General features: G+C 40.9%; 1 protein-coding gene across 3 annotated transcripts in view; it reads right to left on the minus strand.

The window, feature by feature from the left end:
• Positions 1–1,520: 1,520 nt before the first annotated feature.
• The window catches only part of HSPBAP1 (HSPB1 associated protein 1), a 64,549-nt gene continuing 44,783 nt past the window's right edge, over positions 1,521–21,286 (minus strand). For all 3 annotated transcript variants that reach the window (XM_019803110.2, XM_019803111.2, XM_034659503.1), the window contains 5 exons: positions 19,019–19,155; positions 14,947–15,118; positions 11,700–11,783; positions 2,312–2,422; positions 1,521–2,184 (listed from right to left, as the gene is read on the minus strand). In XM_019803110.2, the coding sequence (XP_019658669.1) occupies positions 1,648–2,184; positions 2,312–2,422; positions 11,700–11,783; positions 14,947–15,118; positions 19,019–19,155 (1,041 nt within the window). In that variant the 3' untranslated portion in view covers positions 1,521–1,647. The remainder of the gene's footprint in view (positions 2,185–2,311; positions 2,423–11,699; positions 11,784–14,946; positions 15,119–19,018; positions 19,156–21,286) is intronic.

The following is a 21,286-nucleotide window of genomic DNA, read 5'->3' on the forward strand; positions in this document are numbered from 1 at the left end:
TTACCGACTGTATTGATTTTATGACTTACTAAATGGGTCACAATCTACAATTTGAAAAACAGTAGTCAAAGGAGTAGCAAACATAAAAAATAAAATATCTGAAGAAAAAGGTATGTCTATTTCTGCAATAAGGATCTAACTACTAAGGGAAAAAGACATCTTACCCTTGGCGACAACATCCTCTACCCCAATGTATTTGATGGAGTGTTGCCAACAAGTTCTTCCTTTTATAATCCACTCAGCCAAATGTTTAACAAGCCCCTACCATATGCTGGCCACTCTGATCACGGCTCTGCGAATACAATACTAATCAAAACAAAGTCCATACCCCCATGGAGTGACATTCTGGTTGGGGGAGATAAACAATAATCAAATAAATAGGTATATAGTGGTCAATTGGTAGTAAGTGCTACAGACAGGTTTCTTCCAGACCCTTCTTTTCCTGGGCAAGTTCATATAACACCTCCCTCACTGCTAGAAGGCATATACTTTCTTTGGATTTACTGATACCCTGAGTCTGAAAACTGACAAGGATGGAGCCAGTAGTCAGTTCATCTTAAAAGATTACTTTGCTTACCTTTTGTTATATATATGTTTGACACATGGTTACTCAGAGATCCATACGCTTTTCTAATTTCTAAATTCTTACTTAGACAGTAATGGTAATAATTATCCCCAGATCTTCTTGCAAATGTAATGAGAGCGGGCTCAATTTCACTAGACCAAACCATTAGTCCGTTGCAGGAGCCAGTAACATCCAGTGCTTTTCCTTCCCAGCACCAGGGTTCCTAGATGTCCCAGTTCCTCCATAAGGAGGCCTTATACTGACCCCTACCTATTTTTCCATGATTGGTATGGTGCTCTGGATGACAGGGGTTAGCCAGGGAGAATTCTGCAGGTGTCACAAGTGTGATCCCTTCAGAGCAAGGCAAGAAGCCACCGTTGGATGCATGAGGCTTTCGCTGTAAGGGGAGAGACAGTATTTTCAGCCTTGCGTGCCACACTGTCTTAGTCACCGCTCAACTTTGACACTGTTAACTCTAAAGCTGCCATCGACAACGTGTAATGAATGGCCTGGCTGTGCTCCAGTAAAACGTCATTTACGAAGACAAGCAGCAGGCCAACCTCTGCTTGAGACTGCTCAAGAGATTACTTTCTGTTGAGAACACCTGGGGCTTACATTTGAGATCGGCTAACAGGATCAGATGGGAGAGGAAAGGCAAAGTCACTTAAGAAAGAAGGCCTAACAACTAACAAAGAGCCAGCTGGGCCAAAGAGCGATGTTCATGAATGAAGGGGGCAAGAGACTGAAACACAATTAGGTAAGAACAAGAGCATTTACAAGCATGTGCAATTTAACTTTTTGTTCTTCCATCTTTTATTTAACAATCATACTACTTAAAAAATATTTTTAAAGTACTATTTTTTTTTAAAGATTTTATTTATTTATTCGACAGAGATAGAGACAGCCAGCGAGAGAGGGAACACAAGCAGGGGGAGTGGGAGAGGAAGAAGCAGGCTCATAGCAGAGGAGCCTGATGTGGGGCTCGATCCCATAATGCCGGGATCACGCCCCGAGCCGAAGGCAGACGCTCCACCACTGTGCCACCCAGGCACCCCTAAAGTACTATTTTAAAAGTCATTTCCTTAGAACCACAAACTTCTTCCTTGTATCAGAAGTTGTGCCACTATCCTGGTTACTTGTGGATTCACCAAGCAGTCTAGCAGGTCATCTGTAGAAATGAATGTTTGAGAAGGAGCCGTACTATTTGAAGCAATTTGTTCCACAATTGCATCCTCACTTTTACTCATCATTCGTTGCCTCTTGGTACAATGCAATTTTCCAGAGTGTTCTCCATCTTTGCCAACAAAGTCTTTACCATCACCTTCAAATCTACCTCCTCTCTCTGAGGGTACTTCTTCAGAACTCAGTATTACAGGAACTAGATCAGGGCCAAAGGGACTTGCTGCCTCCTGTTTTCCTGTTCCGAGGACTAAGTCCTGGCCACCTGTTTGTTCCACCTCCGTGCGACTGTGCACATCTGAGCCCTCCTTTTTCACGTCCTCTCTACTTGTTCTCAGTGCTTGGATTTCTACTACCTTAGATGTTCTGTAATGATCAAAAAGGGCAGAAACGGCTCTATTTAAGTAGCGACAATTGACTTCATGGGATGTTTCCCCAACCTAAGGAAAAAGAAAAACTCTTTAGAATGGATATATGCACTTACATAAATTAAGAAACAAATGTTCTAGCCGGGGTTGACTGATCGCAAGAAACTAACTGCCATGATGAACACCAGAAGTGGCCCACCTCGGTTGGATTTAACCAAGCTCCGGTATTGTGTGGGTCCTCTGCCGTCTTCAGGGCACACACAAGCATGCGTGTGATTGCCTCTTCTACCCGGGCCTGGTGGTCCTCTTCCTGAGTCAAGATTAAAAAAGCACATTGTTTTCATTTGTCTCTATGTCTCATGGCTTAAAACGCAGTAGAGTCTCTATTAATTGTGTGTCCTATTCTCTTATTAATATAAACTTCGTTAGAGAAGAAATGAATATGTTGTTGGAAGACCACAACTTTTTTTTTTTTAAAGATTTTATTTATTTATTTGACAGAGAGAGACAGCCAGCGAGAGAGGGAACACAAGCAAGGGGGAGTGGGAGAGGAAGAAGCAGGCTCATAGAGGAGGAGCCTGATGTGGGGCTCAAACCCATAACGCCGGGATCACGCCCTGAGCCGAAGGCAGAGGCTTAACCGCTGTGCCACCCAGGCGCCCCGGAAGACCACAACTTTTATGTACTCACTATCACCTGCCATCTAGAAGAGCTGTGGGATATTTCACCGACCACATTTAAGTATTATCCTGTCTATAAGACACAGGCCTTAAATATGAACTACCTTGTGATGTTTCTTCCAATCTTTTCCATTTGTTGACGTTTAAATTTTTTTTTAAAAGCACTATATACAGAGGAATAATACCTATAGAATTCGATAAGCTAATTGAGGAATGGAAGAAAAATTATAATAAATATGCTTGGCCACAAGAATGAAACGGCTAAAAATCCAAATATGTTTTTTTAAAGATACAATAAGCATAAACTAGAGCATTAATGATAAATTACATTAAAATCAACAACTTCTTGGAGTGCCTGGGTGGCTCAGCCATTAAGTGTCTGCCTTTGGCTCAGGTCATGATCCCAGGGTCCTGGGATCGAGCCCTGCATCAGGCTTCCTGCTCAGCGGGAAGCCTGCTTCTTCCTCTCACACACCCTCTGTGTTCCCTCTCTCTGTGTCAAATAAATAAATAAAATCTTTAAAAAAATAAATAGATAAAATAAAATCAACAACTTCTGTTCATCAAAAGGCAACAAGAGGAAAAAACCAAACCAGATGCCTGTAGCAAATAAAACTGATACAAGGTTAATCTCCAGAATAATAAATAATTACACACATCAATAAGACAAATGATCCAATTTTTAAAAAATGAGCAAAAGACATGAAGACAAGCATTTCAAAAAAAAAAAGAGCAACCACATGACTAATAAACATGGAAATATGCTTAACCTCATGAATAATCAGGCAATGCACCTGAGAAACTGATGAAACTGGCAAAAGAGAGTCTGATAATTCCAAGTGGTAGAGAAATGTGCATTGACAGACTCACTGATGGTGGGAGTGCAAACCGGTACGGCCATTTGGAAAATATGTTGGCATAATCTTATAAACTTGAGAGACCAGCATTCTACTTCTAGAGAAATACATATTCTTTAGAGAAACTCTTGCACATGTGTACAAGAATATTCTATTTATAAAAGCAAAAAATTGGAAACAACTCAATTATCCATCAACAGAACAGAGAACCAATAAATCTGGATACAAGAGAGTAATCCAAGAGAGTATCATACCACAGTGAAAAGGAATGAAATCCCCACAATAAGACACCACTTCACACTAGTATGGCCATCATAAAAAAGACAGATAACAACAAATGTTGGTAAGGATGTGGAGAAATCAGAATATTCACACATTGCTGGTAAGAATGTAAATGGCTTTGGAAACAGCCTGGCAGTTCCTCAAAAGGCTAAACACAGAGTTGCCATATGTGATGGTTAATTTTATTAGTCAACTTGGTTAGGCTAGTTGTTTGGTCAAACCCTAGTTTAAATGTTGCTGTGAAAATACTTTGTAGATGCGATTAACCTGTACAATCAGTTGACTTTAAATACAGAAGATTATCCTCAATAATGAAGGTGGACCTCAGGTGAAGGCCTTAAAAGCAAAAACTAAGGTTTCCTAGAGAAGAGGGGATTCTTTTTTTTTTTTTAAAGATTTTATTTATTTATGTGACAGAGAGACAGCCAGAGAGAGAGGGAACACAGCAGGGGGAGTGGGAGAGGAAGAAGCAGGCTCCCAGATGAGGAGCCTGATGTGGGACTCGATCCTGGAACGCCGGGATCACGCCCTGAGCCGAAGGCAGACGCTCAACAACTGTGCTACCCAGGCGCCCCGAGAAGAGGGGATTCTACCTCAAGATTCTAATAGAGGGGCGCCTGGGTGGCTCAGTCGTTAGGCATCTGCCTTCGGCTCAGGGCATGATCCCAGGGTCCTGGGATCGAGCCCCACATCGGGCTCCTTGCTCTGCTGGGAGCCTGCTTTCTCCTCTCCCACTCCCTCTGCTTGTGTTCCCTCTCTCACTGGCTGTCTCTCTCTCTGTCAAATGAATAAATAAAATCTTAAAAAAAAAAACCAAAAACGATTCTAATAGAAATCCTGAGTGAGTGGGTTTCTAGTCTGCCAGCCATCCTACAGATTTCACACTCCAGACTGCAATTTCAACTCTTGTCTGAGTTTCCAGCCTCCTGACCTGTCTTTATGATCCATTATTATACCATATGATCCAGAAATTCCACTCCTAGATGAACACGTAAGAAATGAAAATATACGTTCACATAAAAACTTGTACATGAATGTTAATAATAGCATTATTCATAATTGCAATAAGTAGACAAAACCCACATGTCCACCAGCCAATGAGTAGATAAACAAAATGTGGTATATCCATTCAATGGAATATTATTCAGCCACAAAAAGGAATCAAGTACTGATATATGCTGAATCCTGAAAACATATAATGTTGAGTGAAGAATGCTGGCCACAAAAGACCACATATTATATAATTCCAGAATTGGCAAATCTATAGAGACAGAAAATAGGCTGGTAATTGCCTCTGGGTACAGAGGAAAATGGCAGAGCAACTACTCATGTATAGGGGGTTTCTTTTTAGGTTAGTGAAAATGTTCTAAAATTGATTATAGTATGATTGCATAATTCCTGAATATACATATAATTTCTGAACTGTACACTTTATTGTTTTTCCACAGAGTATTCAAATGCATTTATTTGGGATCCTAAAATAGTTCTTATATAGTCCATTTGCTTCTTAACAGGCTTTTAAGAAGCTGCATTTGTTTAAAGCTAGTAAAATTTTATTTTATTTTTATATGATGTTTTTGATTTTTTTAAAAAAGATTTTACTTATTTATTTGACAGAGATAGAGACAGCCAGCGAGAGAGGGAACACAAGCAGGGGGAGTGGGAGAGGAAGAAGCAGGCTCATAGCAGAGGAGCCTGATGTGGGGCTCGTTCCTATAACGGTGGGATCATGCCCTGAGCTGAAGGCAGACGCTTAACCGCTGTGCCACCCAGGCGCCCCAAAGCTAGTAAAATTTTGAAGAAGTAAAACTCCTAGAAGCGCTCAGAACCTCTAAGAAATTTTTTTTTAGTTGAAGTATAATCAATGCACAATGTTACATCTGTTTCAGGTGTATAACATCAGGATAAAACAGCTCTATACACTATGCTGGGCTCACAAGCATAGCTATCATCTGTCCCCACACAACACTCCTGCAATACCACTGACTATATTCTCTATGCTGTACCTTTCATCCCTGTGACTTATTCATTCCATAACTGGAAGGCTGTACCTCCCACACCCTTTTATCCAGAAAGGAGAGGAATGGAGGGATGAGTAAAATTACACCACTACAAATATGTTACATACATATTATTTTTAGGTATACATACAATGAAGGACATAATAATGGGAAAATTATTAGAGCAAGACGAAAGCATTTAAAAATTAACAAAAATACTCTTTTTAAGTTTGGAAAAAATACCAATAAAATAAATGCATTTCAATACTAAAAGAATAAGGAGGAATACTAAAAGAAACGGCACTTAAAAAAGGCACAATTGAGAAGAATTGGGAATATACTTTATTCTCTGGACTATATTAAAATAGAATCTGCACCACTTTAACAGAGAAACAGAGAAGAAATGAATGTTGTACCACCTGAACCCCAAATCTATGTGACTTGTGACAAGAATACCAGAGTCAGGATTTAGCTTGAGTTACCGTGCTGAATATGGTTGGTTTTAAAACCTAAGGGTTTTTGGAGTTAAATTTGGCAACAAGAAAAAAATATGGTTCAGTGCTTGAAGAGACAAGGGTAAAAGCAACACATGACAGAGGAAGATATAATTACTCAGCCCCTAGACTGCATGCCAGTTTTTCAAGGATGAATGAATGGTCTTCAAACTGTGACATATGCAGAAGTTAAAGGAGAAATGAGAGTCCTGGTTTGGTGAAGGACAGAAATCATCCACTTTAAGTCAGCATCAAGTCCTTTGGTACCAAACTTGTAAGTACCACCTCATAACTTGTTTATGCTCAATGACACCAATCCTTCAGAAAATTCTCTGAGAGACAGCTGAATAAATGGTATGTAACAAGCTTCTAAAAAGACCACAGTGAAGGCTTTCAGACTCTTGAGGCCAGGTAAATTCAAATCTAAATAAAATATGAACAAATGATATTCTATAGTACATTAAGAAATAATACATCACAACCAAGTGGGATTTGTTCCAGAAACTAAGGATGGCTCAATCAACACTAGGATACCCATTGATTTAATTTACTTCAATCCCAGATATTTACTAAAGAGGAATATTGTATGATCATCTCCACCAATGCTTAAAAGGCATTCAATAAAATTTAACACCTTTTCTGGATTTAAAAAAAAAAGCAATGAATTGACAGATACTTAACATGATAAAATAGATATACAATTTACCCACAAATCCAGCATTTTAGTTAAAGAAAAATCACTAGAGAATTCTCTCTAAAATCTGAAAAAGACAAGGATGCCCACTATCTCCATTATTATTTATTATCAATTTAGAGGTATTACCTAGTGTAATTAGACAAAGGAAAATAAGATACAGGAAAACAAATTGGAAAGGAAGAGGTAAAAGTATCTTAATTTTCAGATAATCTGAGAGAAACCTGAAAACCCAAGAAAGTCAATAAAAAATCACTACACTCAAGAAAATAATTCAAATTAACACAAAACTCAATATCCTTCATGTACACAAACAATGTCCACTCAGATGGTATAATGGAAGAGAAGACCCTCACCTCACTTACCATAGCAGTCAGGAATAAGCCTTTAAAAGAAATGTGCAAATCCAATGTGAGGAAAACTTTAAAACACTCCTAGAACAAAGACAACTAGACTTGGATGAAAAGAAAGGTATCTCATTCTTGGAGAGGACAATTCAACACCATACAGCTTATATAAAATTTAATATATATGGCATAAAAATATCAATCATTCTTTCCCTGAAGCTAGATGAATTGATTCTAAAGATCACACACACAAAAAAACAAATTCAAGAAGAGCCAGGAAAACACTGCAAAAGAAAAGGTTTCTGACCCTATAGATACTAAAAACATCCTATAAGACCTCTCTTCATAAAACAGGGTGGAAGTGTTGACAGAGTGTGAAGAAAGGTCAGTAGAAGAAACAGACCCCAAGTACAGTTAGATATCTGGTATATGATTAAGGCAATATGTCAAATCACCACAGAAAAGACAGACTTTAAAATAAATGATGTCCCTGACAATTCTATTGTCATTTGGTAAAAGATAAAAATAGATCTCAACCTTACACTACACAGTAGTAAAAACCTCTAAATGGATAAGAGACCTGAAGATAAAAGAATGAAACAATCCAAACTACAAGAAAACATGGGTGAGTTCCTTTATGACCTGAAGAGGGGAAGGTTTTTCTAGCTATGATTCAGAAATCAGAAGCAATAAGGTTCAACAACACATCCTGTCGGTGAGGCCGTGGAGCAAAGGAGCATATTCGGTGCTACTGATGGAAACGCAAAATGGCACAATCACTGTGAAGTGGAATGTGGCAAAGCCTAACAAAATTAAAAGAGACATTTGCCTTATGTTTTGGCTAACTCACTTTTAAGACTCTCCCCAAAGACACTCTTCCAGCAAATATAAAACAACATACGCACAAGGTTATTCACTGGCATTGTCTCTATTCCAGAAAGACTGGAAATAACGCAAATGTCCATCCACATGGGGACCAGGGAATAAATGATAGTGCACCCCACTATATGGGGTTCCAACTACACGGCTGTTGGAAAGAAAGTCAAAATTTCTCTGTACTATTATTCATCAAATTCAGCATAGCATTGTGATGTGAAAAAGCCAGGGTGCAGAACAGTAGTTTATTACTTTCTGTGTTAAGAAAGGAGAGGAAATATGAATGATTATGTATGAATAAGCATATGAAACAAATATATAAAAGTTTATATTCTTATTCACATATAAAGTCATACATAAATATATTTATTTATTTACTTAATTATTTACATAGATGTTACAAAGAAAACACACTGGAATGATGAAATAAATGAATAAAAAGAGAGCCCTGTGGTGGGAGGTAGGGTGGAGAGAGGGATGGAGTGGAGGGGACAGAGATGAAAAGGAGACTTCTCTATATAAAGGATACTTTTAATACCATTTTAACAGGTTAAAGGTTTTACATATTCAAATATTAAATGAGGTCAAAATAGTAAAAAAGTAAAACCAAATGTTGAAAACAAACGGAAACAAACAAATCTACCTAAAATTCGTAACATAACCACAAGTGAAAACAATCCCTTCACAATGATTTCTTTTTTTTTTTTTTTAAAGATTTTATTTATTTATTTGACAGAGAGAGACACAGCCAGTGAGAGAGGGAACACAAGCAGGGGGAGTGGGAGGAAGAAGCAGGCTCCCAGCCGAGGAGCCTGATGTGGGGCTCGATCCCATAACGCCAGGATCACGCCCTGAGCCAAAGGCAGACGCTTAACGACTGAGCCACCCAGGCGCCCCCACAATGATTTCTGAGCACAGTACTTTGTAGCCCCTTGGTGGGATACAGTCTAACGATAAAAAGGATCAAAAAGAAATGTTAAACTTTATTTGCAAGCTTTATGATTAGTAATAATAATATTGGAATTTTGAAATTGTAAATTTGGACATCTTAAAAAATATACGGGTGGGGCACCTGGTTGGCTCAGTTGGTTAAGTGTCTGACTCTTGATTTTGGCTCAGGTCATGATCGCGGGGTTGTGAGATTGAGCCCCGCATCAGGCTCCACGCTGGGCATGGAGCCTGCTTAAGATTCTCTCTCTTCCTCTGCCCTCCTCTCCAAGGGGGGGGGGAATATATATATTTATATATATATATGTGGGAGAATATAGCAAATATATTATATATATATATATACACATATATATGTAAAAATTATATACATATATATATGGGAAAATATAGCAAATAAGTAGATGTTACTGTTAGGACTGATACGGATTTTCAGTGTAAGAGAAGAGATAAAAATACAGAAAGAAATAAGGAAAAAAATCTATAATATTAACCTTGAATTAGAACTATAAATATATCCATATCTATCTATCCATCTCACATTCTAGCTTTATCATTTAAAGTTCTGGAAACAGCGACATGCCCAAAGTAACAAACGAGAGCCTTAGAGCCCCAATCTCAGTTTCTAAATACCATTCCCACTAAAAGGAACCATGACCACTTGGAGAAATTATAGACCTCCAAGCTGGAGGCAGGGAAAGGCCAAGGCAATCCTGGGGTAGCTTCTTGTACTAGAAAGCAAGGATACGTTCCAAGACAAATGAAGACATATGAACAGGGCACAGGCCCGCTTGAAGGAGTTTACTAAAAACACAGAAGAGAATCAAACTCAAAATGACCTTGGCAAGCTGGAATACTCACGCCAATGAACATGACGAAAGCTAAGAGAGAGGACTGTGAAGTGTGGGATGCGGGTTAAAGAACCAGCTTTACAGCTTCACGATGGAGGGCAACCTGACATGGCAGCTGACCATATGGAAAAAAGCAGGGATATTCTCCAGCTGAGTTGAACCCAAAGCAAGACAAGATTCCTAAAAAAGCTAAAGCAATATTATAAGCAGCACTGAAGAAACTGAGGATGTAAGTCATGTGACGTAGAAACCGTATATGCCAGGAACTGAGGCCCCCTGGTATTTATACATTAAGAGAGCCACTCTTGACATGATAGTTCTTCCTCCTTATAGCAGTTTCTGTTCTTAAACTCTTCTCATGTGCCTGGCACTGGATTAGATGCCACTGGGGTGGGTGCAATTATAATCCCTGCTCTGCAAGTGAGGAGACCTAGGCTTGATGAGATGAACTGACCATCCAGGTTAGACAGCTAACAAAGGCACAGACCTGTAACTTAAACCTGCCTGGTTCCACAGTCTATGACCAAAATGGTGAAGAGTCTGGGGAAAAAAAAAAAGTCATATAAAAAACATCATTAAAGAAACCAGAGGTTTTGAGCCTGGGAAAGAAAAGTTTAAAGGGACACATGGCAGGTATCGTCAAATATTTAAAAAAGAAAAAAAAATCGGTATAGTTTCAGAAATAATGGGTACAGTGACAAGCAGGCAGGTGAGAGCTCCACTGTCTAACAAGGAAGAGAGCTACCTTGAGAAGCGAAGAACCGCCAGGACTATTGTAGACGTGACTTTGGACTGGGACCGGACTGTATCTTCACATTTGCTCCAACTACAATTCAGCATGCTACCAGCAGCTCAATAACTAACTGAGTCACTGAGTCCACTGATCTCACCTAACCCCTGAGGGCTACACCTCTTCTCTAAGCCCAGACAGTGCAGCTTCCTGTTACAGTCTCCCCGACGCTCCACCTATGCCAAAGCCACCCCATGACCAAAGGACAAGGAAAGCCCAAGGGGAGGAGGCAGCAGCCGAGGAGAGAAGAGAGATGCAATCAGGCTTTGTGTACAGGACAGCAGAGATGCCATCAGAGCCTCTGCCATCAGAGTCTCTGATTGAAGAGGCACAGGTGCAATGAAAGCCTCATTGAGCCTCACTGGGCAGCCATAAGCCAGGACTGAGAATTGTGCAATTAGCAATAAGGGCGCTGAACCAAGAAGCAGTTATCTCCAGTCCATCTGGGCGTGGACAGGACTGGCAATGTGGGACATACACAGCAGGTCCAGACAGGCCCGACCCGTTCTCCTAATGACACTAGCTAAGGGAAAGACCCTGCACACCAACATCAGGGCCCAACGTGTGCTCTTAAAAGGAGGAGAATGGTGCATCACTGAAAATCCTAATTCCAATCTAAACACCCATTAACGGGGCATTGAATACATAAATTATGGCATAACGAACCAAAGTAATACTAGAGTGTTGGTTAAAATTAATCACCAAGTTTTACAGATAGGCTACATGTATCTTACAAGCGGGATTACATTTATTTAAAAAAAAAAGTACCAGCTCAATCCATGAGTTTATACTGACAGTGACAGGATCAATGGATTCTACGTAATGCCACCAGTGTCTGGGGACAAACAGAACCTGAAAAGCAAAAAAAAAAGTAAGTTAGCACAAGAACAGCACATTTTGTTTTTATGTCAGAATCAGACCCTAACTGAAAATGCTAGGAATACATATGAATTTATAGCAATACTGCTGTTGGAAAGGGAAACAAGAAGAAAAAAAAAAAACAACCCACAATCTCTTTATTTTTTTTTAACCAACAAGTTCACATGTTCTGCAAAGGATACTGACAGTTTCTCCAACTTCTACTCTCCTTAATCCTGGACCTGTTCTGCCTGCCTCTAAATCTTAGTAAAGGACCCTGAGATTCTAATTTTTCCTCCTTTCCACTGAAAAATAGTTGAATGCATTCTGAGAAAGGGCGTAGGTAAACCTAGAGGAAGTCACTTCTGTCTTCTCACAGCGTAAAGTCTAGCCAATGAAGAAACAGTACGTAGAAAGGGGGCATTGAGTAAGTGGTGACTCAGAGGAGCGGACACTGCTGGGCAACCTCAGAGGTGGGAGACACAGCATGAACCAGGGAGGGCAGGGGCAGCCTGGTGTGAATGAAGTGTGGTCTGAACCAGGGTTAGGAGAGAATGCAGACAGAGCAAAGAATGAGGACATGCCAGGAGGAAGAGGTAGTGCTGGCAAGGCGGGTGGGACTGTTAAGGGACAGCAAGTAGGTCGGTCTTACTGTTGCAGATGGGGTAACGGGAGATAAAGTGGGAGAGTTAGGTTAGGGCCAGTGGAGGGCCCTGAATTCAGAATAAAGTATCTGTATTTTATTCTGTAAACATTAAGGAGTTGCTAAGAATTTTTTTTTTTTTGAGAGGGAGAGGGTGGGGGGCAGAGGAAGAGAGAGAATCTTAAGCAGACTCCATGCTCCGCGTGAAGCCTGATGCAGGGCTCCATCTCACGACCCTGAGATCACAACCTGAGCTGAAATCAAGAGTCAGACGCTTAACTGACTGAAGGACGCAGGTGCCCCACTAAGAAATTTTTAGTAGGGGGATGGTTAAAATGGCAACATTATGGGAGAGTCTGGGAAGGACAGAAAATTCTTACAGTGGTCCAACTATTAAATGTGAAGATCTAAACAGCAAGGCATAGTAAACAAAAGCAACAGCCAGAGTCAAGAAGGAGTGCATTTGCCCAGACTCAGTACGAGATTAGTACCCATGGAAGTTTGAGCAGAGCAGATGGGATGATCCAAAGCTTTTGGGGCCTCAGATTTAGAAAACGGGTGCCCTTGCTATGAGCAAGGTGGAGCTAGGAAATGGGAAGAGCGCACCTTTTAGGAAAACTGAACCCTAAAAAGGGCTACTATATTTAGTCATGAGAAGGTCATATATGTCCCATCAGATGATAATTTCAATACAAGGGTAAGAGAGGGAGCCAGCTATTGGTAGATTAAAGAACGAGCAGGATGTAAGGAACACTGATACAACAGACAGAACCACACATTCAAATCTGGCTATTAAAATAGAAGAAAAAATGAATTACCAAGCATGTCACACCCACTAGAATGGCTATGATAATAACAGGAATAATGGAAAATAACAAGGGTTGGTGAGGAGGCAAAGAAATCAGAACATCACACATTCCTTCATGGGAATGTCAAATGCTGTAGCTGTTATGGAAAACAGCTGGGCAATTCCTCAAAAAATTAAACGTAGAGTTACCACAGGACCCAGCAATTTCACTGCTAGGTATATAACCAAGGGAACTGAAAACATACCTTCACCCAAAAACTGGTATTCCACTGTCTATGGCAACATTCTTCATAATAGCCAAAAAGTAGAAACAACCCAAATGTCTATCAACTGATGAATGGATAAGCAAAATGTATACGCATCACAATGAAATACATTCAGCCATAAAAAGGAATGAAGTACTGATAACATTCTGCAGGATTACGCAATGTGAAAGAAGGCGGCCCCAGAAGGCCACCTGTACGACCACACGTAAGTGAAATGTCCGGATTAGGTAAATCTACAGAGACGTAAAATAGATGAGGGGTTGTCAGAGCCTGGGGGACAGGTGCCTGGGGAGTGCCAGCTAACAGGCTGAAGTTGCTCAAGTCAAATTATTTGCGTTGGAGCACTCACATGTGAAGGAAACAGGAAACGAGGCAGAGAGAAGGGGGCAAAGGTAGGAAAACAGGTAGGGGAAAGGAATAATTGGGGGAATAAAATCTCCTAAAGAGACTAAGAAAACCTTTCATATCGTTGATAAAATACCAGACAGCACATGTCAATGTTGAGGAGGTGATTTTCCCCACTGGACAACAGCACTAGAACAAAAGGAAATGTTTCAGGGACAGTTCCCTTCAGGGAACATCCATGCTTGAGTAAAGCAAATCATTCTCAGTTCATTCTGCCTTTGTTTTCCCACCACTTGGATGCATTCCCCCTGCATTTACGTGTCTGGGCCCTAGTAAAGTTGAAAAGATATTAACTGTGAATAGATGTTCCAGAGGTGCTCAAGTGCCCATGCCTTGACACTTTTTTTTTTTTTAAGATTTTATTTATTTATTTGACAGAGAGACAGTGAGAGAGAGAACACAAGCAAGGGGAGTGTGAGAGGGAGAAGCAGGCTTCTCGCAGAACAGGGAGCCCGATGCGGGGCTCAATCCCTGGGATCATGACCTGAGCTGAAGACAGAAGCTTAACGGATGAACCAACCACCCAGGCGCCCCAACCCTGACACTTTCTCTTAACCTGATTAAAAATGACTGTACAGGGCGCCCGGGTGGCTCAGTCAGTTAAGTGTCTGTCTTTGGCTCGGGTCATGATTTCAGGGTCCTGGGGTCTGGCTGTGTCTGGGCTCCCTGCTCAGCAGGGAGTCTGCTTGTCTCCCTTCCCCTGCTGCTCCCCCCAACCGGCTCGTGCTTTCTCTAGCACTCTCTCTCTCAAATAAATAAGTAAAATCTTTTTTAAAAAAAATGACTGTGAGTTCTTGTTTTCCTCCAAAGTCATTCTCCTCTGTACCAGTAGAAAGAGCTATATTCCCTCTTCCCATAGTTCCATGACCTGTGAAGCTGAGAATTTTGTGTCTGAAGGCTTCTAACAGCAGAGAGCAGCAGGGAAGAAAATCATTCTCATTTGTATTGGTGGGGAGGCATGTGGTATGAGGACATGAAAGAAGTTATAGCTGGGCATGTACTGACAGGTCATCAATGTTTTAAGGCCCCCATTACCTGTCCTGGGTTTAGCGTAACCATATGTCTTCGAGCTTTGCAGAACTGAGGAAAACGTTTTAAATCAGGATTGACAACATTGATTTTACTGAATACACTAGATTCTTCATAAGGGATTCTAGTTGGATAAAGGAAAGGAGTGTCTTCAGGAGGAAAGAGATGCCATCTTTTCCTAATTAAAAAAATAAGATATGAATTAGTTAACAAGTTAGTTAACGCAGACTGTATCATTAGTTGCTAATATAGAGTACAGTTATTCATCTGTTGCATATAACACCCAGTACTCATTATATCACATGCCCTCCTTAATGTCCATCACCCAGTTATGCCATCCTCCTCCCCTCCTCCCCTCCGGAAACCCTCAGTTTGTTTCCTGCAGTTCAGAGTCTCTTACGGTTTGTCTCCCCTCTCTAATTTCATCTTATTTTATTTTTCCCTCCCTTCCCCTATGATCCTCTGTTTTGTTTCTTAAATTCCACATATCAGTGAGATCATATGATAATTGTCTTCATCTGATTGACTTATTTCGCTAAGCATAATACCCTCTAGTTCCATCCACGGTCGTTGCAAATGGCAAGATTTCATTTTCTTTAATGGCTGAGTAGTACTCCATTGTACATACATACCACATCTTCTTTATCCATTCATCTGTTGACGGACATCTGGGCTCTATCTATAATTTGGCTATTGTAGACATTGCTGCTATAAATGCTGGGGTGCAGGTGCCCCTTCAGATCATTCTTTCTTATCCCAAATCAAAGTCTACCTCCTCTTAAGTCAATTCTGTCCCTGATTCTAGAGCTACCCTAAATAATCCCTCCCTTTCAAATATCTGTATTCTTATCTTCTACAGAGCAGCCAACCATACTGCTATCCACCAAACAGTTCCCAGACTCCTCCCAGTTTGGGTTGTAAATGCCTTAAGCTAACCTGTGTTAAGTTAATCCATAAGGAAGAGAAATGCACAAATGATGACACCCAACTAAAAAGTGGTGTAATATTAGAATTTTCAAAAAGAGAAAACTATAAAATGTTTTAGACACTTAAAATTTTTGCGAAAACGGAGGTGATAAATCTTAAATCACAAGACAGTAGACACACCCATACTCCAAGTCAACAGAGTGAGGATATCGAGGCAAAGAAGGGAGAAGTGTGGAAAAGGAAGACAGACAAAAATACACAGATGGGGAAGCAGAGAGAAAGAGGGACAGGGCAGGGACAGAGCAGGGACAGGGAGAGGAAGAGAACTAGCTCTGAGAAAAGCCTTAAAGCTCTTTAGTGACCCCTTGCCGTTACAGTGGGACCACTGTGTGTCTTTCAGTTGGCTGCTATTTTCAAACTAAGAAGCAGATACTAAGTTTTATTTTGCCTTAGAGATAGAGCTGCTGCTTTCCACTGTAGCTATGACTAGTTTGGGAGAACTCTTGGCATTTACTATGTTTAGAATGTCAGAGCTGGAAGAACTCTTGAGAGATCATCAGTCTAATTTTACTTTCAAAGTAGTGGAAAAGGGACCCAGTGCTGGCTCAGTGTCATTCACTGGACTAGTGGTTAGTGGTGGACCCAGAACTAGGTCATAGAGCTCCTGACCTCTTCAGGTTCCAGCTCCTACCTCTGCCTTATGGCTGCATTCCTACAGGACTAGCCATAAAGATGACAATCCCATACAATTTGTTTTGCTCCACTTAAAATTTAATATACAGTCAACCCTTCAACAACATGGGGCTTGAACTGCACGGGTCCACATATGTGCAGGTGTTTTTACAGTAAAACAGTATTGTCAATGTATTTTCTCTTCCTCATGATTTTCTTACTAACATTTTCTTTTCTCTAGCTTACTTTATTTTTTTAGGATTTTATTTATTTATTTGAGAGAGAGAGTGAGTGAGCATGTGAGCAGGGGGACGGGCAGAAAAAGAGGGAGAGGAAAAGAATCTCGAGCAGACTCCAGGCTGAGCACTGAGTCTGATGCGGGACTGGATTCCATGACCCTGAGACTATGCGCTGAGCCGAAACCAAGAGTCAGACACTCAACCAACTATGCCCATCTAGGAGCCTCTCACTTACTTTACTGTAAGAATACAGTACATAATACATATAACTATAAAATACTGTTAATCGACTGTTTATGTTGTTGGTAAGGCTTCCAGGCAACAGTATGCTATTAGTGGTTAAGCTTTTAGGGAACCAAAAGTTATGCGTGGATTTTCAACTGTGTGGGGGTCGGTACCCCTAACCCCCTCATTACTCAAGGGTCAACTGCATATGCATCCTTCTCTTATTAACCAGAAAAGGCGGTCAATCACCGCGCCATCCCCTGATCAAAAAACGTTTCACTGTCCTGCATGCTGAAAGAGAATAAGAGGTTATTTGCCTAAAAGTAAACTTCTGGCTCTAACCTCCCTTTCCTGCCTTTGTTTCCAATGCACAACTTACACTGGGTGATCCACAGAGTTCTTTCTCTGTACACCATATGCTTTCCTAGGGCTCTGCTCCTGCTGGTCCCTCCGCTCCTCCCATCCGTGTCTTGAACATTCACCCATCCTTCAAAGCCCATCACAAACGGCAGCTCCTCTCTGAAATCTTCCTTAATCTTTCTAACAGGAACAATATCTCTCCTACTTTCCAGTCCCACAGCTCTATGAAACCTTCCCCAAGAGCATGCTCATTCTGCCTTCTATCACACTGCCCGTGGGCTCGCCTGTCCTCTAACTATAAACTCTCTCAGGGCAGAGAAGTGTCTTTCTCATTCACCTGCATTCCTACTGTAACACATGGTACCTACTCCATGAGTATTTACTGAATAGTGATTTTACTATTCCAGAGCTTTATGAGACCAGAAAATATGCTCGTTACAAAGTTAAAATAAAGTTATATTAATTTTATGTCACAGAAAGAACCCAGGTATTTTTTGGTAATGTTTTCCCAACTTAATTTCTTTCCCAATTCAGGACATGTGGAAAACAGCTGCTTACAATGATACTTCCCTTACCAAGTTTAAGGTTCAGACTATTAACTCCTTAAGGGCAAGGACCATGCACAGTTGACTCACTGTGGCACCCACAACACACAATAATGCACCTGAACCGTCCTAGACCCTTTGATAAGGACTTAATGAATCCAGAAGTGGACTGCCTTATGCCATTTTATAGTTTTCAAAATAATTCACCTGTGAAATCTATTCACATACTTATTCATTGTTTCTTTTGGATCCACTCATAATCCTTTTCATGTCTAAAGGGTCTGAGAACTTGGAAATGGCCTTTCTGCTTTTCCCTCTGTACTGTCCTGTGAATGTTCCAAAAGGTCAGGAAAGGAGACTTGAGCATCACAAATTGGGAGAAAATAAGGCTATACATATAACATTCTGAGTACATCCTCCAACTACCAGAAACTCATGAACTCTCATGGAAATCCTGGAACCAGGGACTATCGAAAGTATTGCCTGACTTACCCTATGTATCTTAGGGTTCACAGACAGATGGAGAAGAACTTACCTAAAGTAATAAGATACTGCATTGTGTCTACATGCAGGCACAGACTAACATTTAGACTTGAAAGGGGCCATAAATACCATCTTATTCTGTGGTTCCCAAACCAGGCCCCCTGGCATCTCCTCAGGGACCTGAAGGTAGCAGCAAAGGCTTTTTTCCAACAAATTGCTCCACTCTTGTTTACTTAGATTTGAAGAAAGGGTCTTCCTGCTTTTAAATAGAATTTTGAAAACTAAAAATGCAGACTTACATAACAGAGCTAAGCAGACAACTGTCTAGCCGAACTGGGAGTGGAACCCTGGAGCTCCAGGATCAGGTTTCTGAAGGTAATCCTGATCCTGATTGAGAGACACACATGGAAACCATCATTTGAACTGTTCTCCTTACTTCAAAAAGGAGGAAACTGAACCGGAGGTTAACAGATAGGTCTTGGTCATGAGGCAGGCTGACAGGGTGGGGCTGGGGCTAAACCTTGGGGTCTGGCACCTGCCTGATTCTCTTCCCGTGCAGCACGCACACGCGCGCGCGCACACACACACACACACACACACACACTCATGCATGCACCTGTGCCTTACCTTCCTTGTACCTGGAATACTAAGTTACAACCATAAGAGTCCAGATGGCAGGGTGTATGGGCCCCCATGGAGCCAATCCACAATGTACTTTCCCGTCCATTTCTTCCAGGAAACCCAAAGTCAGACCATATCACATCCTGTTTTGAAAATAAAGTTACAGCCCATCAAGAACCAACCAAATGTGCTGTATGGTAGTGCTACACATTTTCACTTGCACGTCTGTTTTTGGCACTTGGAATACTCTTTTACAGAAAAGGCTATGGATGGAGGAGGTTAAGCTTTCAGAACAGTCCAAGAAATCATTTAAACCGTGAACATACCTGAAGTACCTCACCATTAGCAGTCATTCAACAAATGTTTACTGACTGGTCTCTTGTGATGAATCAGGGAATAAGAAACACAAATATGCCCCCCCAAGTGAAGCTTACATTTTAGAGGTTGGAGAGAGAAAATAAACAACAGACATAATTATGCATACATCTAGGGGAAGAGTGTTTCAGACAGCAGGAACAGTAGTGCAATGGAAACAGAAGTTTTACAAAAAGTCTCTGATGACATGAACAGAACATTATGTCATGCATTGTAAAAGTCAGAATGTGACTCATTAAGGAGTGCACGTGCATGAGCATCTGGTGACGTACGGAATTGCTATATCACTATGTTGTACACTTGCAACTGATATGATACTGTGTGTCGGCTAACTAGAATGTAAATAAAAACTTAAAAAGATGTAAAAAAAGAATAAAAATAAAAATAGAAAAGTCTCTGGAGTTCAACTCAGGAAGCCAGAAAGCCATATTCTCTATAAGCAGTGCAGGTATTTCTAGGTATAATTAGTGTGTTGACTTTTTACACTCTAAGGGCATTAAAAAAGCCTTCTCCTAGGTTAATGGAGTTATTTAAAACTATAGATACTGGAGCCTTATTTCACGCCTACTAAATCAGAGCCTCCGGGTAGGGACTGCCTATCTTTTGAAATACATACCCATAGATGACTTGCTATGCTCCCCCAAATCACAAACTCCTTAAGTGAAATGAACTTTAAAACAGAGACAGCACAGTACTCTCGACTTGGCTCTCCTTATGCCTCGTTCTGTGGACAAATCATGCCCTAGCCAACTACTGACCCATAAATACCATCCAGTCCAGCAGTTCTCAAACCAGGCTCCCTGGCATCCCTTCACAGGACAGAGGGTAGCAGCAAAGCCTCTTGCTTTCAACAAACTGCTCTTTTCTTGTTTAGGTTGGAATAAGGGGCTTCTTGCTTTTTTTTTTAAAGATTTTATTTACTCATTTGAGAGAGAGTGTGTGTGTGTGAGTACAAGCAGGGGGAAGAGCAGAGGGAGAGGGAGAAGCAGACTCCATGCTGAGCAAGGAGCATGATACAGGGCTTGATCCCCCGACCCTGAGATCATGACCTGAGCTGAAGGCAGACCTTTAACTGACGGAGCCACCCAGGTGCCCAGGCTTCCTGCTTTTAAATAAAAACTGGAAAACTATAAATGTAGTGTGACATAAACTCAAATCCATAAATTATAGTATGTATAAGCTAGAAAAGAAAAAGAACATACTAGTGAACCAGACACAGAGGTTTTCCTCTTGGGCGTCTGGGTGGCTCAGTTGTTAAGCGTCTGCCTTCAGCTCAGGGTGTGATCCCAGCATCCTGGGATCGAGCCCCACATTGGGCTCCATGCTCCGCTGGGAGCCTGCTTCTTCCTCTACCACTCCCCCTGCTTGTGTTCCCTCTCTCGCTGGCTGTCTCTCTCTCTGTCAAATAAATAAAATCTTAAAAAAAAAAAAAAGGTTTTCCTCTATTTCTGCTTTTTTTTTTTTTTAAGTTTTATTTCTTTAAGTAATCTCTACACCATGTGGGGCTTGAACTCATGACCCCGAGATCAAGAGTCACATGCTCCTCCAACTAAGCCAGCCAGGTACCCCTCTATTTCTTTTTTCTTTTTTAAGATTTTATTCATGAGAGAGAGAGAGAGAGAGAGAGAGAGAGAGCATGAGCAGGGGGAGGGGGAGGAACAGAGGGAGAAGCAGACTCCATGCTGAGCAAGGAGCCTGAGGCAGGGCTCCATCACAGGACCCTGGATCATGATCTGAGCGGAAGGTAGACGCTTAACTGAGCCAGCCAGGCGTCCCTATTTGTTTTTTTAAATCATTAATTTTTCCTATCGAGTTTTAAAAAATAAAATAAACCAAAAAACACTTCTATGTGCAGAACCTGGGCCTAAATGCTGACACTTCTTTTATCAGTATCTTCCA

Source organism: Ailuropoda melanoleuca, chromosome 1 (genome assembly GCF_002007445.2).
Source record: "Ailuropoda melanoleuca isolate Jingjing chromosome 1, ASM200744v2, whole genome shotgun sequence".
Classification (NCBI taxonomy): domain Eukaryota; kingdom Metazoa; phylum Chordata; class Mammalia; order Carnivora; family Ursidae; genus Ailuropoda; species Ailuropoda melanoleuca.